The sequence below is a fragment of the Myxocyprinus asiaticus genome, chromosome 12, assembly GCF_019703515.2.
Source record: "Myxocyprinus asiaticus isolate MX2 ecotype Aquarium Trade chromosome 12, UBuf_Myxa_2, whole genome shotgun sequence".
Taxonomy (NCBI): domain Eukaryota; kingdom Metazoa; phylum Chordata; class Actinopteri; order Cypriniformes; family Catostomidae; genus Myxocyprinus; species Myxocyprinus asiaticus.
In genome coordinates, this window is record NC_059355.1 from 21,283,016 (window position 1) to 21,303,278 (window position 20,263).

Sequence of the window (20,263 nt, forward strand, 5' to 3'; positions counted from 1 at the left end):
CTTCTCTGCCACTCTGGCAGGCCTTATCAGGTGTCCCTCCACCATCACTATATGAGAGACAGGTGTTAGTGTAATTACAGCCCAGGTGACGAGCCTTACCGCTTTCCCTCTCCCGCAGACAGACACATGACCACACCCCCCATGCCACAAGAGTTAAAAAACAAACAAACAACACAACTTAGTTTTAAATTAAACTTACTATACTAAATTTCACATTATGCTACATTTCAGTCTGAAATGTTGTTGACCAATATTATTATTATTAACTTCCCTCAAGAAACTCAATCTTCTCAAAACAATGCAAAAGAGAAAATAAACATTTATTGATTTAAGTCATCTCTATAGAGAATTTATGAATATCTGAAGGCAAACATGACCAGTTTGTCAAAGCAATGTCACACGAGCAAGGGTGCTGTATTGCCCTACATCAGCATGGCTGTGATTCATAGTGCCGCAGGTAATCACATCCGTGCCGATTTAGGGCCATACAGCATGATTGTGAGTGTGATACTGCTTTTATACAACAGTTCAACAAACAAGTAAATAAAATAAAAATAGGAAAAACTAAGGACTGTCAAAAAAAAACAAAAAAAAAAATGCATTTGTGCAAGGAACTACTTATGCCACGGATAAGGATCTGCCGTTGCTAGTTCAAAAGATGTGCACATGTCTTCGAAACTAATTTGAAAACGTCACTTCAGAACTTGAACTGATGACTTGGGCTGTTTCTAACAAGTCATTGGAGAAACAAGCGTGTGTGTTTGCGAGAGAGAGATTGAGCTTGTGCGACTACCTGCACATGTCGCGACTCTAGTCCCAAGCTGTAGTGTAGTGTTAGTCAGTTTGCTGAAGATAATGAGAATTCTGGTCAAATACATTCTATTTTCCTAGTGTAAAAATGTCCATCCGAGGAGGGGGTCTCCCCTGAGTATTTTGCGGTAGCCTTTGCACAAAAGACATTTACTATAGAAACCGTCTTCTCCGCCATGTTGAATATTTATTTATCCTCACAAAGCAGAAACTTTGGTAAAAGGTAATCGCCTTGAGTATATTTTTGATTACTCCATCTGTTGTCTCAGCTGTGTTAAGTCTAAATGCTGAAGCTGTTTGTTTAACTGTATTCCCCAGCTTTACTAGTTTTGTAGTAGTCCGATCGATCATGAAGTGAGAGACAATGCCGATGACGTCATAGAAACCACTCGCTGACTGACGTGCGCTGACTCATTGCACGTCAAACTTAACTGGCTTATAACACCTAAACAAATTTTTGGTCACCACCTGCTGGTTAAAACCTTTAATGTCACAGGGAGAAATTAAAAGACACATCTTGCTCTTTTACACATCTGCGCTGCTCTTACATTTTAGTTGAGAATGCCATGAACACAAGCAGAGTGATACAAACAGTCTGAGTGCTGATGTTCTGAGACATCAGTACTCATGGAATGTGTCTCGTTCAATCAGATTTGAGGGCCTGAACTAACTGTTGTATAATTCCTAATATCTAATATTATAATTTGAACAGAATTTAAGTAAAGGTGAGAATGTTTAGTTTAAAAACCCTATATTTGGTGCATAATGGTGTTGTAGCTGTTTCCTTGTCAGTAGTGGTTAGACAGTTGGGCTGTCTAACTGTGTGATTTCCTCCATAGCGCTATAAGGTAAAAAAACAAAAAAAAAAAAAAAAACTCATAGAATTCAAATGAGTCATGTAAGTTTTGTGGTCAGCACCCGAAAGTATCCCAAATAATTGGGAAGCCTGATGCACTCGCCTGCGTTTGCATGCACTAAATTTCATTGACATTTTCAGTGCCTAAAAAACCCTGTCCATGATGTTCTGATAGATTGGCATACACCCCGCACGTGGATATATACATTTTGCAATAAACACGATATAGCAAAATCTCTCGATTGACACTTTAAATTGTCGCCACGATATATATCTTCATATCTCCTGGCCCTAAAGTCCATTGTGCTAAGCATAAGAGTAATTGTGTTTTTTATTTTTTTGTCTTAATAAAGGGGCAAGCCCAAATATATTTTTCTGTGGTAACTGACAATATGTCACTAAAAAAGAAAAGTAAAAAGCACTCTCTTCTTGACCTCTGACTGCATCTGTCATTTTTGAGCGCAACCAAAATTCTGCTGCCAAAATAGCTTTCATCCTTAAGAAATCCTCATGGCTTTACGTTACGGCTTTGCTCAGATCTCTCCATTGGCTTCTTAGAGCTGCCAGATTAAGACATTTGAACCTGTTCCTGGCCAGCAGCCCTTTAACTCCATCCAACCACACATCTCAGGCCAGGCCACTGTGGTCATCAGTGTGTTCTCCCCCCCCCACCAACCCTAGTGGAGTGACCCCAAAACAAGCTAAAATTCAGCAGCTGCTTAAAATGAAGAACCTCTTAAGGTGCAGTCACACTAGGCATTCAGCGTGCAGAATAACTTCTGACTCCATTATGAATTTGAATCATCTACAGTGACTGCACTTTCACCTAATCTCTCTAATGCATTTCTAAAATCTTCCTTGATACTCATTAGCAAACAGTGTGTTCTTAGTGGTACTGTGTTTCTGTGTCTGTGCTTTTTTTAGCTTCATCTTAGTTCTCGATTTGTACTGATTTGTCTCAGCTGACATGGCCCATTATGTACTGTATATACAGGATGTATATTAGGTCTATAAATCGATATATTTTTTTTATTATCGTAGAGTTTTCTGTGATTAATCATGTTTAATCACGATTAATGATGGTACATTGTACAAAGGTGCCTGGGTTTGTTCCTGGCAGGCAGCATATGTCCTAACCCTCGAGGAACAACTCGAGACACCTTTCTCCCATCACGTAAAGTTTCATGAAAAAAACAAAACAAAACAGATGCTGCATTAATTGCGTTATTTTTATTTTTTTACTCCTTAAACTAAAACTATTAATAGCAAAACTTAACGGGTTAAATTTCCCAGCCCTAATGTAGATAGTACTGTGCAAAATTCTTAGGTGCATATTCTTCACAAGAAAATGTACCTTAAAACTGTTATTTTATATTTTCTGCTTCTAGTGTATCAGTTGGAAATATCAATTTTAGATTTCAACATTCACTTTGCAAATAGAATTGAATAGAAGAAGATCCCTGCAACCAATGGTATGGCCCTCACAAAGCCCGGATCTCATCATCATTGAGTCAGTCTGGGATTCCATGAAGAGAAGAAGCAATTGAGGGAGCCTAAATAGATAGAAGAACTGTGGCAAGTTCTCCAAGATGGAACATCCTATCTGCCAACAATCAAGAAAAACTTTGTGCAGGTGTACCTAGGAGAATTTGTGCTGTTTTTACAAGTGCCTAATACTTGTATGTGTGTGTGTGTGTGTGTGTGTGTGTGTGTGTGTGTGTGTGTGTGTGTGTGTGTGTGTGTGTGTATATATATTTGGCTTCTGTATCAGAGTCTGCAATATGTTGGAGAATCTTCTTCATCGAGCTCCATCAAAACAGGTTGTTGCACAGTGGAGCATGGCTTATTTGAGTTGGCAGACTGATGGCGGCAAGCAGAAAAAAAAATTTAGGACTTCCCGTTTCTACTGAATTACATCCAGCTTGCTGCTGCTAGGTATTGAAATTCTGTCAGTAAGCTACTCATTTTTACAGTCATGGTTTCAGTTTGAGCATGTGTTCTGCTCTACCTCAAATTCCCATACAGGTCAGATCCCCCCCCCCATTCTCTTTCTTTCCCTTTATTTCTCACTCTCTCCTTTTCATTCTGTCTAGTTCTTTTTATCTTTAACTATTTGCTCATTAATCACCTTTTTTCTCTTGTGCTCCTTTTTATTTCTCGCTCATTTTTTTCCCCTCTGGATTCTTTGTTCACTCATTTTCTCTCTATCTCCCTGTTCTCTCTCTCTCTCTCTCTCTCTCTCTGTGTGTGTACTCTGGAAAGAGGCTTTCAGCACGGTTAGTGTTTTTAGAGCTGAGAGGAGAAAAGCCACACAGCTAGATCTAAACCAAAGCAATACGGCTAATTAACTTTCTATTTAGTCATAAATAATATTGTGTTGGACATGTTTTGTAATGATCCATTGTATTTTTGTACCTTTTTTTTTCTGGCTTTTAATTTTGTCAGATACTGCAATTTTTCACTTTGCAGTTTACGGTCTGCTTAATTCAGCTGCTTAAATGAAAATGAGAAGATGCTGTTCAGATGGTAGTTCAACAGTATTTCTCAAGCGTGTGTTGCAAAGTTAATGTACCAACTCGCATAACAGATTAAGACTTAAAAACGGGGCTGGAAAGTCTCAAAGTATATTCTCTGCAAACTCAATCAAAGCTCTAAATTCAGCACACTGTGCTGTACTACTTACTCACATTTACAAATGTAATGCCTGCACAAAACATAATTTTTTCCCCCCTAAAACACTGAATTACATATGGTTATTTGAATCACATTTTCAGTTGCAGTCGGTAATTTTCATAAGGGGGAAAGCACAAAAAACTATTGTTTTTGGTATCTGCAATGTTGCTCCCAAAAGCTGCTCAAACTACTACTCAAACAGTACTATTTTGTAATTAAAATAATTAACTAAGCTCAAAACTCTTTTTGCAACTAAAAGAATGCTGTGAAGATGAAGAAAAAAAAAAGAATAATTCTGCGGCCTCCTGTCTCTTGTTTAGGTCTGGCCACACCATTTCATCCACATCACATATAATATACAATGAGTGAGAAAGCAGTATGTCTGGGAACACAGTGTTAGTAGGTTGCCATGGATGCTGATGACTACACCACTCTGGCCAGTGAAGTTCAAGCCAGTGATGCTTTATATATATATATATATATATATATATATATATATATATATATATATATATATATATATATATATATATATATATATATATCTTACATCTTTTCCAATCTTACATGGAATAGTTCCAGGACTCTCTGAAACAGAGAGAAAGGTGTAATGAATCATGATACAATGGTTAGTTATCAAAAGGAATAGTTCACCCAAAAATGAAAATTCTGTGATCATTTACTCACGCTCATGTTCTTCCAAATCCATATGAATTTCTTCTGAAGAATACAAAAGAAGGTCTCTCTTTTCAATACAGTGGCAGTGGATAGTGACTCTGCACTCAAGCTTATAAAATAATGCAAACATTTCAAGTTGTCCATGGGTCTTGTGTGTCATATTCCTCTTATAGGTTTTGGTAAGAAACAACAAAGTTTTTATTAATCAGTGAAATTATTGACGTGTAATTACAAAATCACGACTTCATGAGAGATTTTCGTTCACACTGACTCGTGCTTAAACTCATTCACATATTTGCCAGATAACTTGTGTTGTTTTTGCTACAACTGGACACACAGCATTATACAATGCAAGTTCTAGCGAGCCACTGTGAATGACGTTTCATGCATTGTCATGAAAGCAATGGAAAGATTTTCACAGAATAATTACCTTAATTTTAAGAAGAAAGAGTGAGAACAATGTGTCTCCTACATTTTGCTTCCCAGATACTGTAGTAAGTGGATGAAATGGATTTGAAACTTCACCTGCATATTTCTCAACATGTCATACTCTGAAAAAGAAAATCCGTAACAGTTTCAGTTTGATTATTTGAGTTGTAATTTATTTTAACAGAACAAATATGGATATATTAAAGGAATGTTCCGAGTTCAATACAAGTTAAGCTCAGTCGACAGAATTTGCAGCATAATGTTGATTACCACAAAAATTAATTTTGACTCATTCTTCCTTTCTCTTTAAAAAAAAAAAAAAAAAAAGCAAAAATCAAGGTTACTTACAATGGAAGTGAATGGGAGCCATTTTTTGAATGTTAAATTATCCACGGTTTCAAAAGAGCTTTTTTTTTTCTTTTTCTTTTATAAAGAAAATGAGAAACGAGTAAATTAATTTTGTGGTAATCAACATTATGCTGCAAATGCTGTAGATTGAGCTTAACTTGTACTGAACCCGGAAAATTCCTTTAAGGCTTTAAAAGTCAGTAAGGCTTTAAGATGGTGTGCGGTTAAGCCACAGGCAGCCACCAAAAGCAGAAAAGCGCACCTTTCTGGTCACTATAACACCCACACAAACACCACAGAGCGACGGCTGGAGAATACTTTCACATGTCGCCTGTTGCACCATTTTTGTGTCTCTGTATGAACATTTCCTCCTGAATCCACTATGACTGTTTTTAATATCTACATGTGCATGTCTTAAATGTAATCAGATGGTACACCCATCTTAACTGACTGTGCTTATGTATTTCAGAGATCATTGATGACCTTGCACATCTTGTGGACAAGACGGACAGCCGCATTCGAAATGAGACGCACAGAGTCAAGCTGGTGGATACCAAGTCCACTTCTTGCGGTGAGTGTTCTGCCGAGTTTGCCTTAGGTTGATGTGCTCAGCATCAAGAGCCTGGCAACAATAAGCCTGTCCATTGTTCAGATTTACAACCCTTTCTCTTGACTCCACCTAGAGCAGTCACAGAGCTTGAAACGGCAAAGTCAGGTCTGTACGTTATGATCAGTCTCAAAGCTGTGAGCTCTTGCAGGGCCATCTGCATGTGATCTGTGAGTTTGTTATTGGAGTGGCAGTAAAGGTGAGATCAGGCAGAGACATTTAGGGAGGTCATTTACACAGCCACAGAGATGGATTTCTGGTAAGTTCTGCAAAACATTATTTTACATCTGATGCTTTTGTTTGTTTGTTAATTGCATTTTCTGTGTCATGATCAATGACTACAGCCTCTCGAATTCATGATCTCACACTTTGTCAGCCAACCATTTCTGGAGCACTTAAATAATTTCACATGTGTTAAATGTTGAAGCATGTCTGTATTCTTAAGCACCAGACACAAAATATCCATCTGCTTAAGCTCTTCATTGAAGAAATTGCCCCAAAATGAAAATGCTGTCATCACTTAATCACCCTCATGTTGTTCCAAACCCATATTACTTTCTTTCTTCTGTGGAACACAAATGGAGATATGTTGCTGAATGTTCATGCTGCTCTTTTCCATACATGGTGACCAGGGGCTTTCAAACTCCAAAAAGATAAAATTAAAAAAAATGCACCATAAAAGTTACCACAAAATAGTCCATATGACTATTTTGTGCAATTATTTTGTGAGGCAGTAATTCCCATAATTACGTGTACCCCAGGGGATATGTGAGCAGGTTCCAGGGGGTACACAAAAAGAATTGGATTTTGCTATGTTGAAATTATAAAATCAAATGTATGACTTTGAATAAAAATTACAGGGATTAGGGCTGGGTAAAAATATAGATTCTCGAATTAATCGCAATCTTCATTTGAACGATCTCGATATCCATTAATAAAATCCCAAAATGGATCTTATAAAAAACAAAGTTTACAAGTTTGTATTGACTTGTCCATCTAATGTGTTCAAAGACGATATACACACAATCTATTTGGCATCAGTAATGTCTTTCTTCAAATCATTTCTGTTCTTGGTCACAGTCAGTTGTTGATCAGAAACAGCAAAAAGAATCATTTAGTTGTAATAAAGAAGCCGTGTGACTCTCGTTAATATTCGTTCAACCAAAATAAAATGCAGAACTGCCACTGATATAGTTCAGAGGGAATTGCCGGTGTTCTTAAAGAACCAATACCGTTTTAGTGTTTGTTCTACATATCAGTGTAAATAGTATATATACTTAATGTATATAGGTTGAAATGAAATTTGTAAAATTAATATTTCCCAATGTATCAAGTTAGAAGATCCCCCGCCCTGTATAATTAACAGCATTAGTCTGTTTTAATTGTGCATTTCACTGCTCATTTGGCCTGGTTTTGTTTTTGTTGTTGATAAATAAATGTAATATATTATATTTATATCTAAATTAAATGTATGTGTGTGTGTGTGTGTGTGTGTGTGTGTGTGTGTGTGTATATATATATATATATATATATATATATATATATATATATATATATATATATATATATATATATATATATATATATATACATATACATATACATACATACATAGTGTTTTTCCCCATATGCATTTAGCAGCGGCACACCTCTGGCTGCTGAAAAAAATTCCTAGAGGAAACATGGATTTATATATATTTATAAATTATATATAGCCTTACTAAGTGTGGGAGTACATACAGCAAAAAAAAGGCTCTTCAAAAAAACACTGCTTTGAAGCCAAACAAAAGTTTTGTGTGACGATATACACAAATCTAAGTCATTATTTGAATGTGCAACATCAAGACGTTTTGTGGCAGGTTTGACATCAATGACGATTGGTCAAAAGACAAAGTGCCATTTGACAATGACATGTTAAACTGCTTAACATGAATAACAACACAAATTTCAGTCTCTTCCTCATGCAAATCTATTGTGTGAAAGATAGATAGAACTGATAATTTGTATTAGTTTCTTCAGTGAGAGCTTTGCAGTGTAGGAGCCAGGTTGACTGCATCAGCCCTGCTAGCCCTATAAAGATCAGTCTTGGATTTCCTGGGAAATAACTGTACTGCACTTGATGCTGCTCCTTCTATGTGACACATATTCCATTTGTTTGTCCCAAGGACACAAAGATTGTTTGCAGATCCCAGAGCTGGAGGCCAGAGTTTTGAATGATTTCTCGCTCACTCCTTTATTTCACTACCCCTCTTCTTCTGTCCTGCGTTTGCATTTAACACCTAACCATATTCATGTATTCTGAGCAGGGGGTTGGGGGTGGGTGCGCAGGGTTGATGAATAGAAAAATTCCTAACTGCCGTGTTTTTCGTACCCCTCTTCTGTTTTTCCCCCTTTCTTTTCAAATTCTATTCCTCACTTGCGTCCACCCCCACATCTCCCGACTTTGTTTGACACTCTAACTGGCCTCTAACTGTCTTAACTCTCTCTTTCTGTCCTGTGGACACACAAGGCTCACACTCTCTCTATCTGTCTCCTGTATCTTTCTCATTTAGCGTCTGTAAGGGTTTTCACCTTAAATGTACTAGAAGATTTCACATAGAATTCTTTGAGTAAAAAATATTTATATATTTTTAAGTGTCTACTAATTTCCTTCTTTTCAGTCAAACTATTTTTGTTTAATTATCCTTCACGCTGGTTGAAATAATCTTTATTTCTGATGTGTTTTTCTAAAAGCCAGAGGAAGATCAACATGAGCTTTTGCATAGGTCACGTCCTCACACACCTATCCTATACACAGCTACAAAGCTTGTTGGGTGCTTTTCAACAATCTGCTCAAAATCATTTTATCGTATCTGAACTATCTGAACAGATTCTCTTGGGGAATAGATACTAGCTAAATTTTTACATGAGCCTAGACATTGTATTGTGGTTAAGTGAATTTGGGCATTTTCAAGTAATTTTGTAGTCGAGTATTTTAACCCACAAAAAATGAGTAATCGATTACTCGTAAATTAAAATGCACATTAAAAGTAACACGTATGACATGTACGTGAATCTTATATTTAGTATTATTCACAAACATCACCAAGAATGGTTTCAAAATAAGCTAAAAAGAACTGCTTTTCTTTTGGGGGAAAATTGTTTAATGAAAAATCTGAATTAATAAAATTGGAAAGCAAAAAAAGATTTTAAAAGAACAAAAAAAAAATCATTTCCATTCTCCTGGAGCTTGCATAGAAACCAATGCTGACGTCATGAGGGTAACACGCAGATGAAAACCCTGAGTCTACATAAAGGCTATCAAATTTATTTGCATTCCACATGTAATTAGTGGTGAAAGTTGGCTTTTTATAAAATGTGCTCTGCCCTTGTTCAGAGATTTAATACACACACACACACACACACACACACACACACACACACACACACACACTGGTCTGATCAGCTTCGGGGTTCACTTCGCATTTTCTTTCCGCCAATAAAAGTTGGTTTGCATGACCAACAAGAACCAAATACAAATAGAGCATAATTCAGTAAGAATTGTAGTATTGTAATAACAGTTGCTTTCAAAAGCACAGGAGCCATTATATCTTCTTCTCTCATAGAACACCTCAATGACACACATCCACAGCGCCCCTTGTAACTGAGAGATTTGGTGAGAGATTCAGTGGGAAAATACAGTGTAATTCAGTGCTGCTCACGGCATGCGAATGCGTAAAGGACAATGAAATTGCGATATTCAATTAGTGTTTTTAATACTTGAGTAGCTGGTGCAGAACGAATACTCGATTACTAATGCACATCCCTAATTTGTAATGCTAGTAAATTTAACCCTCTAAGACCCACTGTAGCAAAATTTTGGAATCTGTGAAGTGATAATTTCATGCGTGAAATTCATATGGATTTAATTTGTTTACAATCAATATTTACAAATATCCTCTTTGAATAAATGGAAGAAGAATGTTATAGACAACAAGTAGAGGCAGAAAAAATTATCGAGAAAATTTAGGCCCATCTTTTGGTTTGTTTTTAAATCCCATGACTATGACAAGTTGAAGTTTAGAGGTGAAGTTTTCTCCCTCGGCTTTGATTTTAAATGAATAAAGGACACTTGGGAAGAATGTGTGTCCTTTTGTTCTGCCCCTGGGTGGTCACACAGGTCTTCTGCCCTCTCTGCACACTAATCTATTTGTCTATCAAATATTATTGTTGTCATTGGGGCAGCGTGATTGGGTTACAGAGCTTATTCGATTACTTATAGGACTGTGACAGTTTCTCAGAGGTGAAAAAGAGGAACAAGCAGGCATGCCTGGGTGTGAAGCTCACTTTAAAGCATAGATTGAAGTCTGACAGTGTGAATGAGGGTTTGTTTTACATCACTTTCTTTAGTCTGATTTAAATCTGAATGACAGTTTGGCCTCTGGCATTTTATACAGAAAAAGATATTGTTCACAGGATTTTTGGCATGAAAGTTTTTTTTCTGGCTGTGGAACTTTACCAAGATTTTAAAACTGGTATGTTTTTTTTCTTCGAGTAAAATGGCTTACACTGGATTTACCAGCTGACTGGAGGACTATATATTTCTGTTTGATATTTCACCACCTCCTCAAATCTTGCCAATTTCCTGTTAAGTAAATGTAGAATTTTCTGTCAAGGGAATGGGGGTCTGTTCACTAAAAATGTCCCCAAAGCGACATTGATCCTAGTCACAGATTGAAACTGGACAACTGCAGGCTATGTAGAGTTATTTCAAAACACACGTCCTGCCCACAGCAGGCTATGGTAGGTCATTATTTCATAACACCAACACCAGTTAGTGCAGTGTGGCTTCCTTTTACACTGTGCTTCAACACAGGCCAGCTGGCGCTGTGGTCTCCTGTGGGAACGCACAGTCACCGAGCCAAATTATGAGAGAAATGTGTAAACTAATGCATTGAATCAGGCCGCAAACACAGCACCAGCCAGTGTCAATGACAAACAATGCTTAAAGAAAGTTTAGAAAGTTTACACAAAGAAAGGTAGCATTGACGTTAGATGTGCTTCAGACAAACATAGTCAGAGATGTACATTTTGAAAACGTAATAAAATGTATTTGACAATTGCTAAATTACAAAGCATTTACTGGAGAACGCAAAACTGCTGCATTGTTACAGTATATCCCAATTAATGAAAAGCAACTGATTCGAATGTGTTGGCTTTTATTTACACAATATTTTTAGTGCTGTAAACATATTAAGTGTATAATGTTGTGCCTCTGTAGCTTTTAGTTATTGATTGTTAGGTACACAACGTTCATTGGTGTGAATTCTTTGACATTAAAGCAATAAGCCATGAAAGGTCATGCATTACAGTGATTGTACCATGGCAATAACGGCAATATTATGAAATACACCAATGTTCCATGCATAGTTATTTATAATAAAAAATTTCCTTAAATGATTTATTAATATTAAAAATTGGGATAAATAATTTTTCTGCCAAGTATTATACGTAGTTCATAGGCCCCCTTTACACTTGGCATTAGCATGTGATCACCATGATCGGATCATCACCTAATCAGAGCACAGCGTTTACATTTGCCCACATCAACTAGCTTCTGTGTCCAGAAAACTAATCGGATCTCTTTTTCCTGAGCAGTAGTATTCAGTTACGATCAAATAAGCCTAACTGTTGAATGTTTGCGGTTATCAAGCAATGAAACAAAATGCACTGCAAAAAAATCAAGATCTTTTATTACTGTGTTCAGAGAAATCAAACAAAATTTATGGTTTATGCATAAAAATTAAAAATTAAAAAATAACTTTTTTTCAGTGGGTTAACAAAAATAATTTTTTTTCCCTTGAATTAAGTTTATTTTTCTTACCCTATTGGCAAATAGGTTTTTCTTGTTTTAAACATAACCCTCAATAAACTTTGTTAGGTTTCTCTGAAAATAAGATTTAATAAACCTCTAATGCATTTTTGCTTCTCAAGGAAATGCATCTTGTTTTAAGGAAGTTTAGCTGTTTTTACTAGAAAATAAGACCAAAAATATGGTGTGAGAAAATATTTATTTATTTATTTTTAATTTAATTTTTTTGCAGTGTGGCACAATGTGCAGTCGCAGTTTTGCACACGATTTGATCGTGGTTCATACAGCATTCAAGAGTCCGTACTATCCGTTTCACAACAGCAGGTCTACAACACATGTAAGAATGTTCTGGTTGATGTTGATGACTCACAGGAGATGAGACATCCTCTCTGACACCTTCCTGCAATTGCTCCAGTGACACAGAGTATATGAGAAATTTGACTAACGGAAGGATTAATGAAAGGCAGATGCATTGATGAAAAGTTTCACCATGCTTTGTTTGTCATTCTCAGCCTCTGCTAGTGAACTTGGGCTTTGATTTGTACAAGGGCTAAGAGCCCTGTCTAGGAGTCATGACTGTGTTTATTTGAATGAGTGATTAATGAAAAACACATATCATTGGAAGAAATTTAATTAATCAACCATTAAAATCAGTCATGCATTTTATAAAGTATTTCAGTCAAAAAAGTTCAAAGCCATGAGCAGAATTTGATCAATTTAAGATATTTGATTGTTAGTCCGTTTCTTTTTTTCTTTTCTTTTTTCTTTTTTTTTTTAATGGGCTGCCTTTGTCTCAAATGTTCCACTTAAAAAAAAATAAAATAAAAAAAAACTTTGAATAAAGGGCACAGTGTCTGATGATCTGATGAAAGAGTTTTGGCTGGATGGGGAAAAAGCTCATCAGAGTGGACAGAACTCCTATTAGATTACATGCACTCTTCAAAACAGACAACAGTCACGGAAGTACAATAACAGTTTTATGTAGTTATTTTCCTGGTTCTTGTAGAGGATTTGTTAAAGATCAGTATCTTGTATTTTTACAGGCAAATGACGAATGCACATGTGAAACTGGCATGAAATAAAGGGTATCTTCATCCATAGAGCATGAAGTTGTTTGTTCATTCATATGTTTTGTGTGTGTGTGTGTGTGTGTGTGTTTTAAATCAGGGATGCTGGTGGTGATTGTTCTTTTGCTGATTGCCATCATTGTTGTGGCAGTTTGGCCAACGAGCTAATGAAGAGGATGCTTCTGAAGAGAAAACAGCACAAATATGTACTGCAAAGACTGGTTAATGGAGGAGACAGTTTCCAAGCTGAATGTTTATGTAAACATCTACCTCCAAACCCCTCTCTTTTCCCCTTTTGCATTTATGAAAGTAATGGAAGCCATGACTGTAATAAAGCCAAGGAATGGACCACTATGAAGAACTTGGGCCATAAATTCTTAGCTCCTCAGATAATGATCAAAGTAGGTTTTGCAATGGAAAGAAAAATACAAAAAGCCTTTCAAAGGTTTTGAATAGAATATAAGCATGAGCTTGAGATGCTCCAAGGGGGGGAAAACACATTTAAATTTGTTTGGCAGTGAAGGAAATGATCCGTATCCATCATGTAAACAAGGTCTGGGAGTCACAAAGCAATACAGTGTCCTGAGCTCTGCTGCTTGGGTTTTTATATGAGCTCTGTTATTGTGACCTCATTAATACATTCAGTAATAGCTTCTCTTTCATATTGAACTACAAAAAATAAAATTAAATACAAAATAAGATGATTGAAATCTAGATTTTATTGCTAACTCTTTACTGTGAATTGTTTGTCTTGACAATGTGAATTCTAATAAATGCAACCTGAATTCAGCTGTTTTGCTTTGTACTTTTTGTCTGTTTTATAAATAAAAGCTTGCCATTTAATTTAATCATTTATTTAACTTAATAGTTCATTTTAGTGCTGATGATATTTATGATATTTTGATCAAATTTATGATTGCAGTTCTCTTTATTGTAAAAATTAAACCAAATATTTTTTAAACCAAATTTATATGCATGGAGAAATAGAAGTAAGGCACACTTGTGGTTTTTGAGGTTTTATTCCAAATGAATGCTGAATGTGGTTCTACCAGATTGGTGTTCAGTAGTTATCTTCCTCTCTGGATTTTAATCACAACCATCTAAACAACCACAAACTGTAAAAAAAGGTAAAAAGACATGACATAAAAAAATCTACAATGTTTTGTGTCATTAAATATTTTCTTACATAATAACCATAATATATTAGTATGCATTGTAAAACAATATTGCAGACGTATTGTATTTGCCACAGCTACATTTACAATTTATATTATGAACAAGAAGCAATGTATGTAATGTCTGCTGGTAATGTCAAACACAGGAGCCATCTTTCCACTGCTGCCAAAAATAAAAACAACATAAATTTACATCATTAGAATACTTTATAGAATGAAAAATGAATGTGCTCTAAGAACATATTGAGTGGCAAACAAAATGCATATACATGTGGTTTTACAAATATTGTTTTGTAACCGGTAAATGCAGCTTATGTATAAATATCTGTACGCCATACATTTTGTGTACATTTACCAAACAAACAAAAAAAAGTTACAGGAGCATGATTTTATTTTTTATTATTATTTTATATATATATAATTTATAGTGAAATTACTATCAGTTCTTGCATGTGGTGTCTTATTGATCTGTGAAGGATGGATCACACAAGCAAAAGTGGCCCTTCAAAGATCAGTGGACAAGTGTTCAACACTGTAGCTGTTACTTTAGAGATCTGGGTCTTTTCAGTAACAGAGTAAGGAACGCGTGTGTGAGTCTGAGCAGCGTTTCTCACAGTGAAGAGAATACTCTATTGTAGTGAAACATTACATGCGTACCTACATTCACAGACCCTAAACAGATATGGGTAATGTTAGAGGAATGTTGTTGATTTACAAAACTAAATTCGTACACTTCTAAATACTGTTTTACACACAAAGAAAATACTAACTATACACATCATTCTACCAACTCTTTCAGGACTTTTGTAACGAAAAGGCCTGTTTATACATTGGACTCGCCTCACTGGAGTTCTGTTTTAACAAAACGACGTCATCATCCATGTCTGGACTATAAACAATTGAATCAGAGCATCAAATGGAACAAGAAATTATGTTTGTATTTAGAGTCATCTACCTCAGTCATGTCTTTTACAAAAATATACATGGTGGATTTATTCAAAGTTAAAAAATAATTGTAAAGGCATGCTAATAATTTTGGGTTTGCCCACAATTTTGTACAAGCATGCTATTTCATTTTTATAGATCCTAAATCAGTTTTAAAACAATTGTCAGGAGAACAGATGTTTTCTTATTGTAAAGAAATGTCATGTCGTGGCCTCTTCACACATGGCTTAAACAGACATTTAAAAAAAAAAAAAAAAAAATTCTTTAATTGATCTTGGCTGATACATAGTAAATCTGCATCTCAAATATACCAAATGTAGCCTATGTTTGTGGAGACCTGTCTGTTGAAGACAGCAGTCAATGGGCACTACTATAACATTTACAGAGCTACTTTCAGCAAATATTGGATGTTTAGGAAGTCAGTCTTGAAGTAGAGAAAATGTGGGACACCTAAAAAAGAAAAGGCTATCAGAAACATATAAATTGAACAGAAACCTTGAAGATTTGCTATTGTCGTGCCGTGTCAGACTCTGAGTCTGCAGTAATCTGGGAAAACCCCAGAATGTTCATTTTACTGATGACTACACAGCAGAAACAATTGATTCACTGTGACGTTTGAAACAACAGCACCAGTCTTCAAAGGTTAGTAGTGTTACATGAAATATACATATACAAGAGCTTTTCTACTTTTGTTTTTTGCTGCACCAGAAATGGATGATAATGATGACGTTAAACCGGTCATCTCATACTAATGCTGAGTGCATTCATTATAATAATATAATAATAATAATAATATACATTAATACATGCACACAACTGTGGTAATTATGTATTTTGTGATGCAATATTGTTACAAAGTAATGCTTTTTAAAATGCTCAGATCTTGAAATGGTATTTAAAAAGAACCTCTTAAATTTGTTAAAGAAGACATAAATCTTATAACTGCAGTCTTAAAAACTGAGATATAAAATTTCTGAAATGTTGGCATCTTAGATGCTTAATAGTGCATTATGCATGAAATAGAGTTTCTGAATTCTTAAATACCTAAGCTCACCAATTGTTTTATTCTTGCAATAAAAATACTTAAAGGAATATTCCAGGTTCAATACAAGTTATCAACAGCATTTGTGGCATAATGTTGAGAACCACAAAAATAAATTTCGGCACATCCCTACCTTAAAAAAAAAAAAGTAAAAATTGAGGCCCTTACAATGGAATCAGAAACGTGACACTTATAATTTATAAAATGATAAAATACATTAATTGTTCTGTTAAAAATTCTGTATTATTTGAGCTGTACACTTTTTAAAAAGTCCATTTTATTGTCGTTTTGGGGTTTACAGCGTTATGTTGTCATGGCAACAAAGTTGTAAAATTGAATATAACTTTACACAGAAAAGGTTAGTAAGCAATTTTATTTGAATCAAATCCTGTTACCATGCATATTTTTTATGTATTGTGGCTATACTTTTGATACACTGAGTATTTAAACCTTTACGGTCTGGCCCCATTCACTTCCATTGTAAGTGCCACACTGTAACCTGGATTGTGATCAACATTATGCCACATATGCTGTTGATTGAGCTTAACTTACATTGAACTTCCTTTAAGGACTATCGCTTTTTTGCTGTGTTATTATTTTTTTTATTTTAATTTTATGATTCTGAAATATGGCTTGATCGATTCTCAACCAGACTGAAAACATGCCAAATACATCTGAAATATGAAGCCGTTAAATTACCTTTCTTTACTGGACACAGGTGCAAAACTGGCAAACAACAAACAAATCTCGAAGGAAACAAAGAAATGAAAACTGCATTGTGAGCTCCTTCACACATGTTCTTACTGTATTTATAAAATAAAATAAAAAAACACTGATATTCTCTTCATGCCTTTTTTCAAAGCAGCGATGTTCAGTCCCTCTTTTTTTTCTGCTTTTCCTTTCCCTTATCATCCACCACTTGTCTGTTGTTTCTCTGTCCAGCTCTGGATGGCCACCTCTTCTCTCTTCCCTTCACTATGCTTTCTTGCATTTTCCTTTCTTCTCCCGCTGCTGAAACTTCCGGAGTCTTCGAGCCCAAGTGTCCCTCCACTGAATAACCAGACTGCCCTTGTCTGCCACCACGCCACTCTGTCCAGGAGAATCCTCATCGTTGCCCAGCAGAAGGTACTTCTTGCTGGGTTTGATCTTCGGGCACTTGCAGGCCACGTCCTTGGCTCTGACCCACAGAAACTGGTCTCCTCTGCGGATTCGGCTCTCACCCTGTTTGTAGACAGAGATGATGTTGACAGTGAACTTCCACCATTCATCGGCTTTGTCTGCTTTCAGGATGTGGACCTGGACAGCTGGTAGAGAGAAATAGGAAAGAGAAACATTTTTCACTATTAACCCTTTATATTCATTCTGTTTGGGTTCTGAAAAAGACCATTTTAGGTTCCATTTGTTAGCAGTTAACTACATTAGTTAACATGAACTAACAATGACCAATACTTTTACAGCATTTATAAATCCTGGTTAATGTTCATTTCAACAAATATTATTTTTTAATTTTTATTTTAAAAGTTGTATTTGTTAACATTAGTTAATGCATTCTGAACTAACATGAACTAGCATTGTAACAGTTATTCACTAACAAAGATTTAAGGAATTGTTCACCAAAAACTAAAAATGCTCTCATCATTTCATCATGCCATCCCAGATGTGTATCACTTTCTTCTGCAAAACACAAATGAAGATTTTTAGAATATCTCAGCTCTGTTTGTCCTCACAATGCAAGCGAATGGTGACCAGAACTCAAAAGGCCCAAAAATTACATAAAAGTAATCCATAAGACTCCAGTGGTTAAAATGTTATACTACGTTTTGGGCTCTCAAAGTTCTGATCACCATTCACTTGCATTGTGAGGACAAACAGAGCTGAAATATTATTTTAAAAAGCTTTGTTTGTGTTTTACAGAAGACAGAAAGTCATCCACATCTGAGATGGCATGAGGGTGAGTAAATGATGAGAGAATTTTCATTTTTGGGTGAACTATCCCTTTAACAAATGCTGTAATGTTCATGTAGTTCATGATACCTAATGCATTAACTTAAATTTTTCTGATTGGCCTCACACAATGACACTCCTGCTAGTTGTTTTGATTTATTTCATTGTATTTCTCTACAATGTGTTTTTGCTGAGTTAAAACTGACCCCAAATAGAAACAACATTACTAGAATGGATACCAGTCACATTTCTGAAAAGTGCATGCTTGCTTTATATTTAAACAGAGGAATAAAGCTTCAGTAATATCTGCCTGGGTTTTGATCAGGTCAGAGGAACTTGTTAAAAGTAATTATTATCAAAATTAATAATATTATTTTAACATATACTCTGGGACCCCAAACATCAAAAACAATAAAGTAAATCTCAACAGAGCCAGAATGTTCATACAGATACTAAGTCCAAATGTGCCTAAATTTGCAGTCATCTGCATCTGCCGCAGATGCAGTGTATAGCTCTGACTGTAATAAAGACGCTTGTGTTGTCTCAGTTGCGGCAGCAATGCAGGTCAGCCTTCAGTTTCAAGTGCTTTCAGATTAATCTTGTAATTCAAGCCTTGATGCAGTTTGAGACTCCTTGGAAGTACAAATACTAAAAATCTGCTTAAAATGCCTCTAGACTCATGCTGTTCCCCTTTTATTATTAATAGCCATTAAGGTTCTTTGTAAGGTGACTTTGACAAAAAGGACCAGCATAACGGGTATATTTAATTTCGTCAGCGTCATGCTTTGCACTTGGCTGAGATTGAGGCTGTATCATGCAGGCTGATGGTTGGTGATCTGTGTATCTATTTGCAGTCTCTGCATGCTTTGCCCACTACTGACAGATGCATGTCATCCATGATACTGCACCCATATTGAATTGTTTTCTTTTCTGATGTACTACATTTAATCCCAGAACAAAGCAAACATTCTGCTTACTAGAACTCACTTTTTCTATGAGTTTCATTTAATACCATTACAAAGATCCTTTTTCACATTTACAGGAATCAATCTGTCTTGCGCCACACAGCTCCTCGCTAGACTGAAGCTACGTGCTGAGTTTCAACTACTCATTTGTATCAGGTGCCAGGATGTGTGTCTTTTCTTGACATGCCAATGGTCGCATAATTTTAGCAGATTTAGAGTAAAGATCTAGATGCACAGTGAGGAATAGCTAAGAAAAGAAAAACTTTAACTTAATGAAAAACTGTCACTGTTACCATTTGGCATGGTGGAAGTCATTACATTTATCCAATGGTTGCAACAATTCACACGCTGCGAAGGCCCAGCTGTGCCAAGGACTCCTATGGTGCTTTATGGGTAACGTGCCAGTGAGGCATGAGACTGTAAATATCATGCTACGAAGGGCCTGATTCTCCCCATAAGACTTTTAGATCACTTCATCCTCAAGTTCAACACCAGTTCCAAACAATTTCCCCCCATGCTGCTATAGCATAAAGCCCCCCTGATGCTCCAGAAGGCAGAAGGAAAGTGGATTAGGTTTAATGCTCAGAATGTGGGAGTTTATCCTAGATTGTTAACTTTTGGTTAGAGGGGAAGCTGGCCAGCTCTCCATAACGGAGGGGCACTGTAAAGTGAAGTCAGCAGGGGGGCCATATTATCTGGATAAATTCTTAAATGAGTAATGGCAGTGTAAAAAGGAGAACACGCAAAGCCGGTCTGCAGGAGGTGATGGCACTGAGTATTCACTTAAGATGTAACAACCAGACATCCTTTCTACACTACAGGGATTCTTTGTTTTTGACCCTGACTGTAACAGATTCTTTCAGAAGGAGTGTA

The 20,263-nt window shown here is 36.0% G+C and overlaps 2 protein-coding genes across 3 annotated transcripts in view; one reads left to right on the top strand and one right to left on the bottom strand.

Moving 5' to 3' along the window:
- Positions 1–14,102, top strand: part of LOC127449033 (syntaxin-8-like) — a 94,947-nt gene extending 80,845 nt beyond the window's left edge. Inside the window, exons 7-8 of the mRNA XM_051712129.1 lie at positions 6,264–6,365; positions 13,420–14,102. Of these exons, the coding sequence (XP_051568089.1) occupies positions 6,264–6,365; positions 13,420–13,487 (170 nt within the window). The 3' untranslated portion in view covers positions 13,488–14,102. The remainder of the gene's footprint in view (positions 1–6,263; positions 6,366–13,419) is intronic.
- Positions 14,103–14,302: 200 nt separating this feature from the next.
- The window catches only part of LOC127448709 (netrin-1), a 108,046-nt gene continuing 102,085 nt past the window's right edge, over positions 14,303–20,263 (bottom strand). For both annotated transcript variants that reach the window (XM_051711456.1, XM_051711455.1), the window contains one exon: positions 14,303–17,785. In XM_051711456.1, coding sequence (XP_051567416.1) covers positions 17,457–17,785 — 329 coding nt within the window. In that variant the 3' untranslated portion in view covers positions 14,303–17,456. The remainder of the gene's footprint in view (positions 17,786–20,263) is intronic.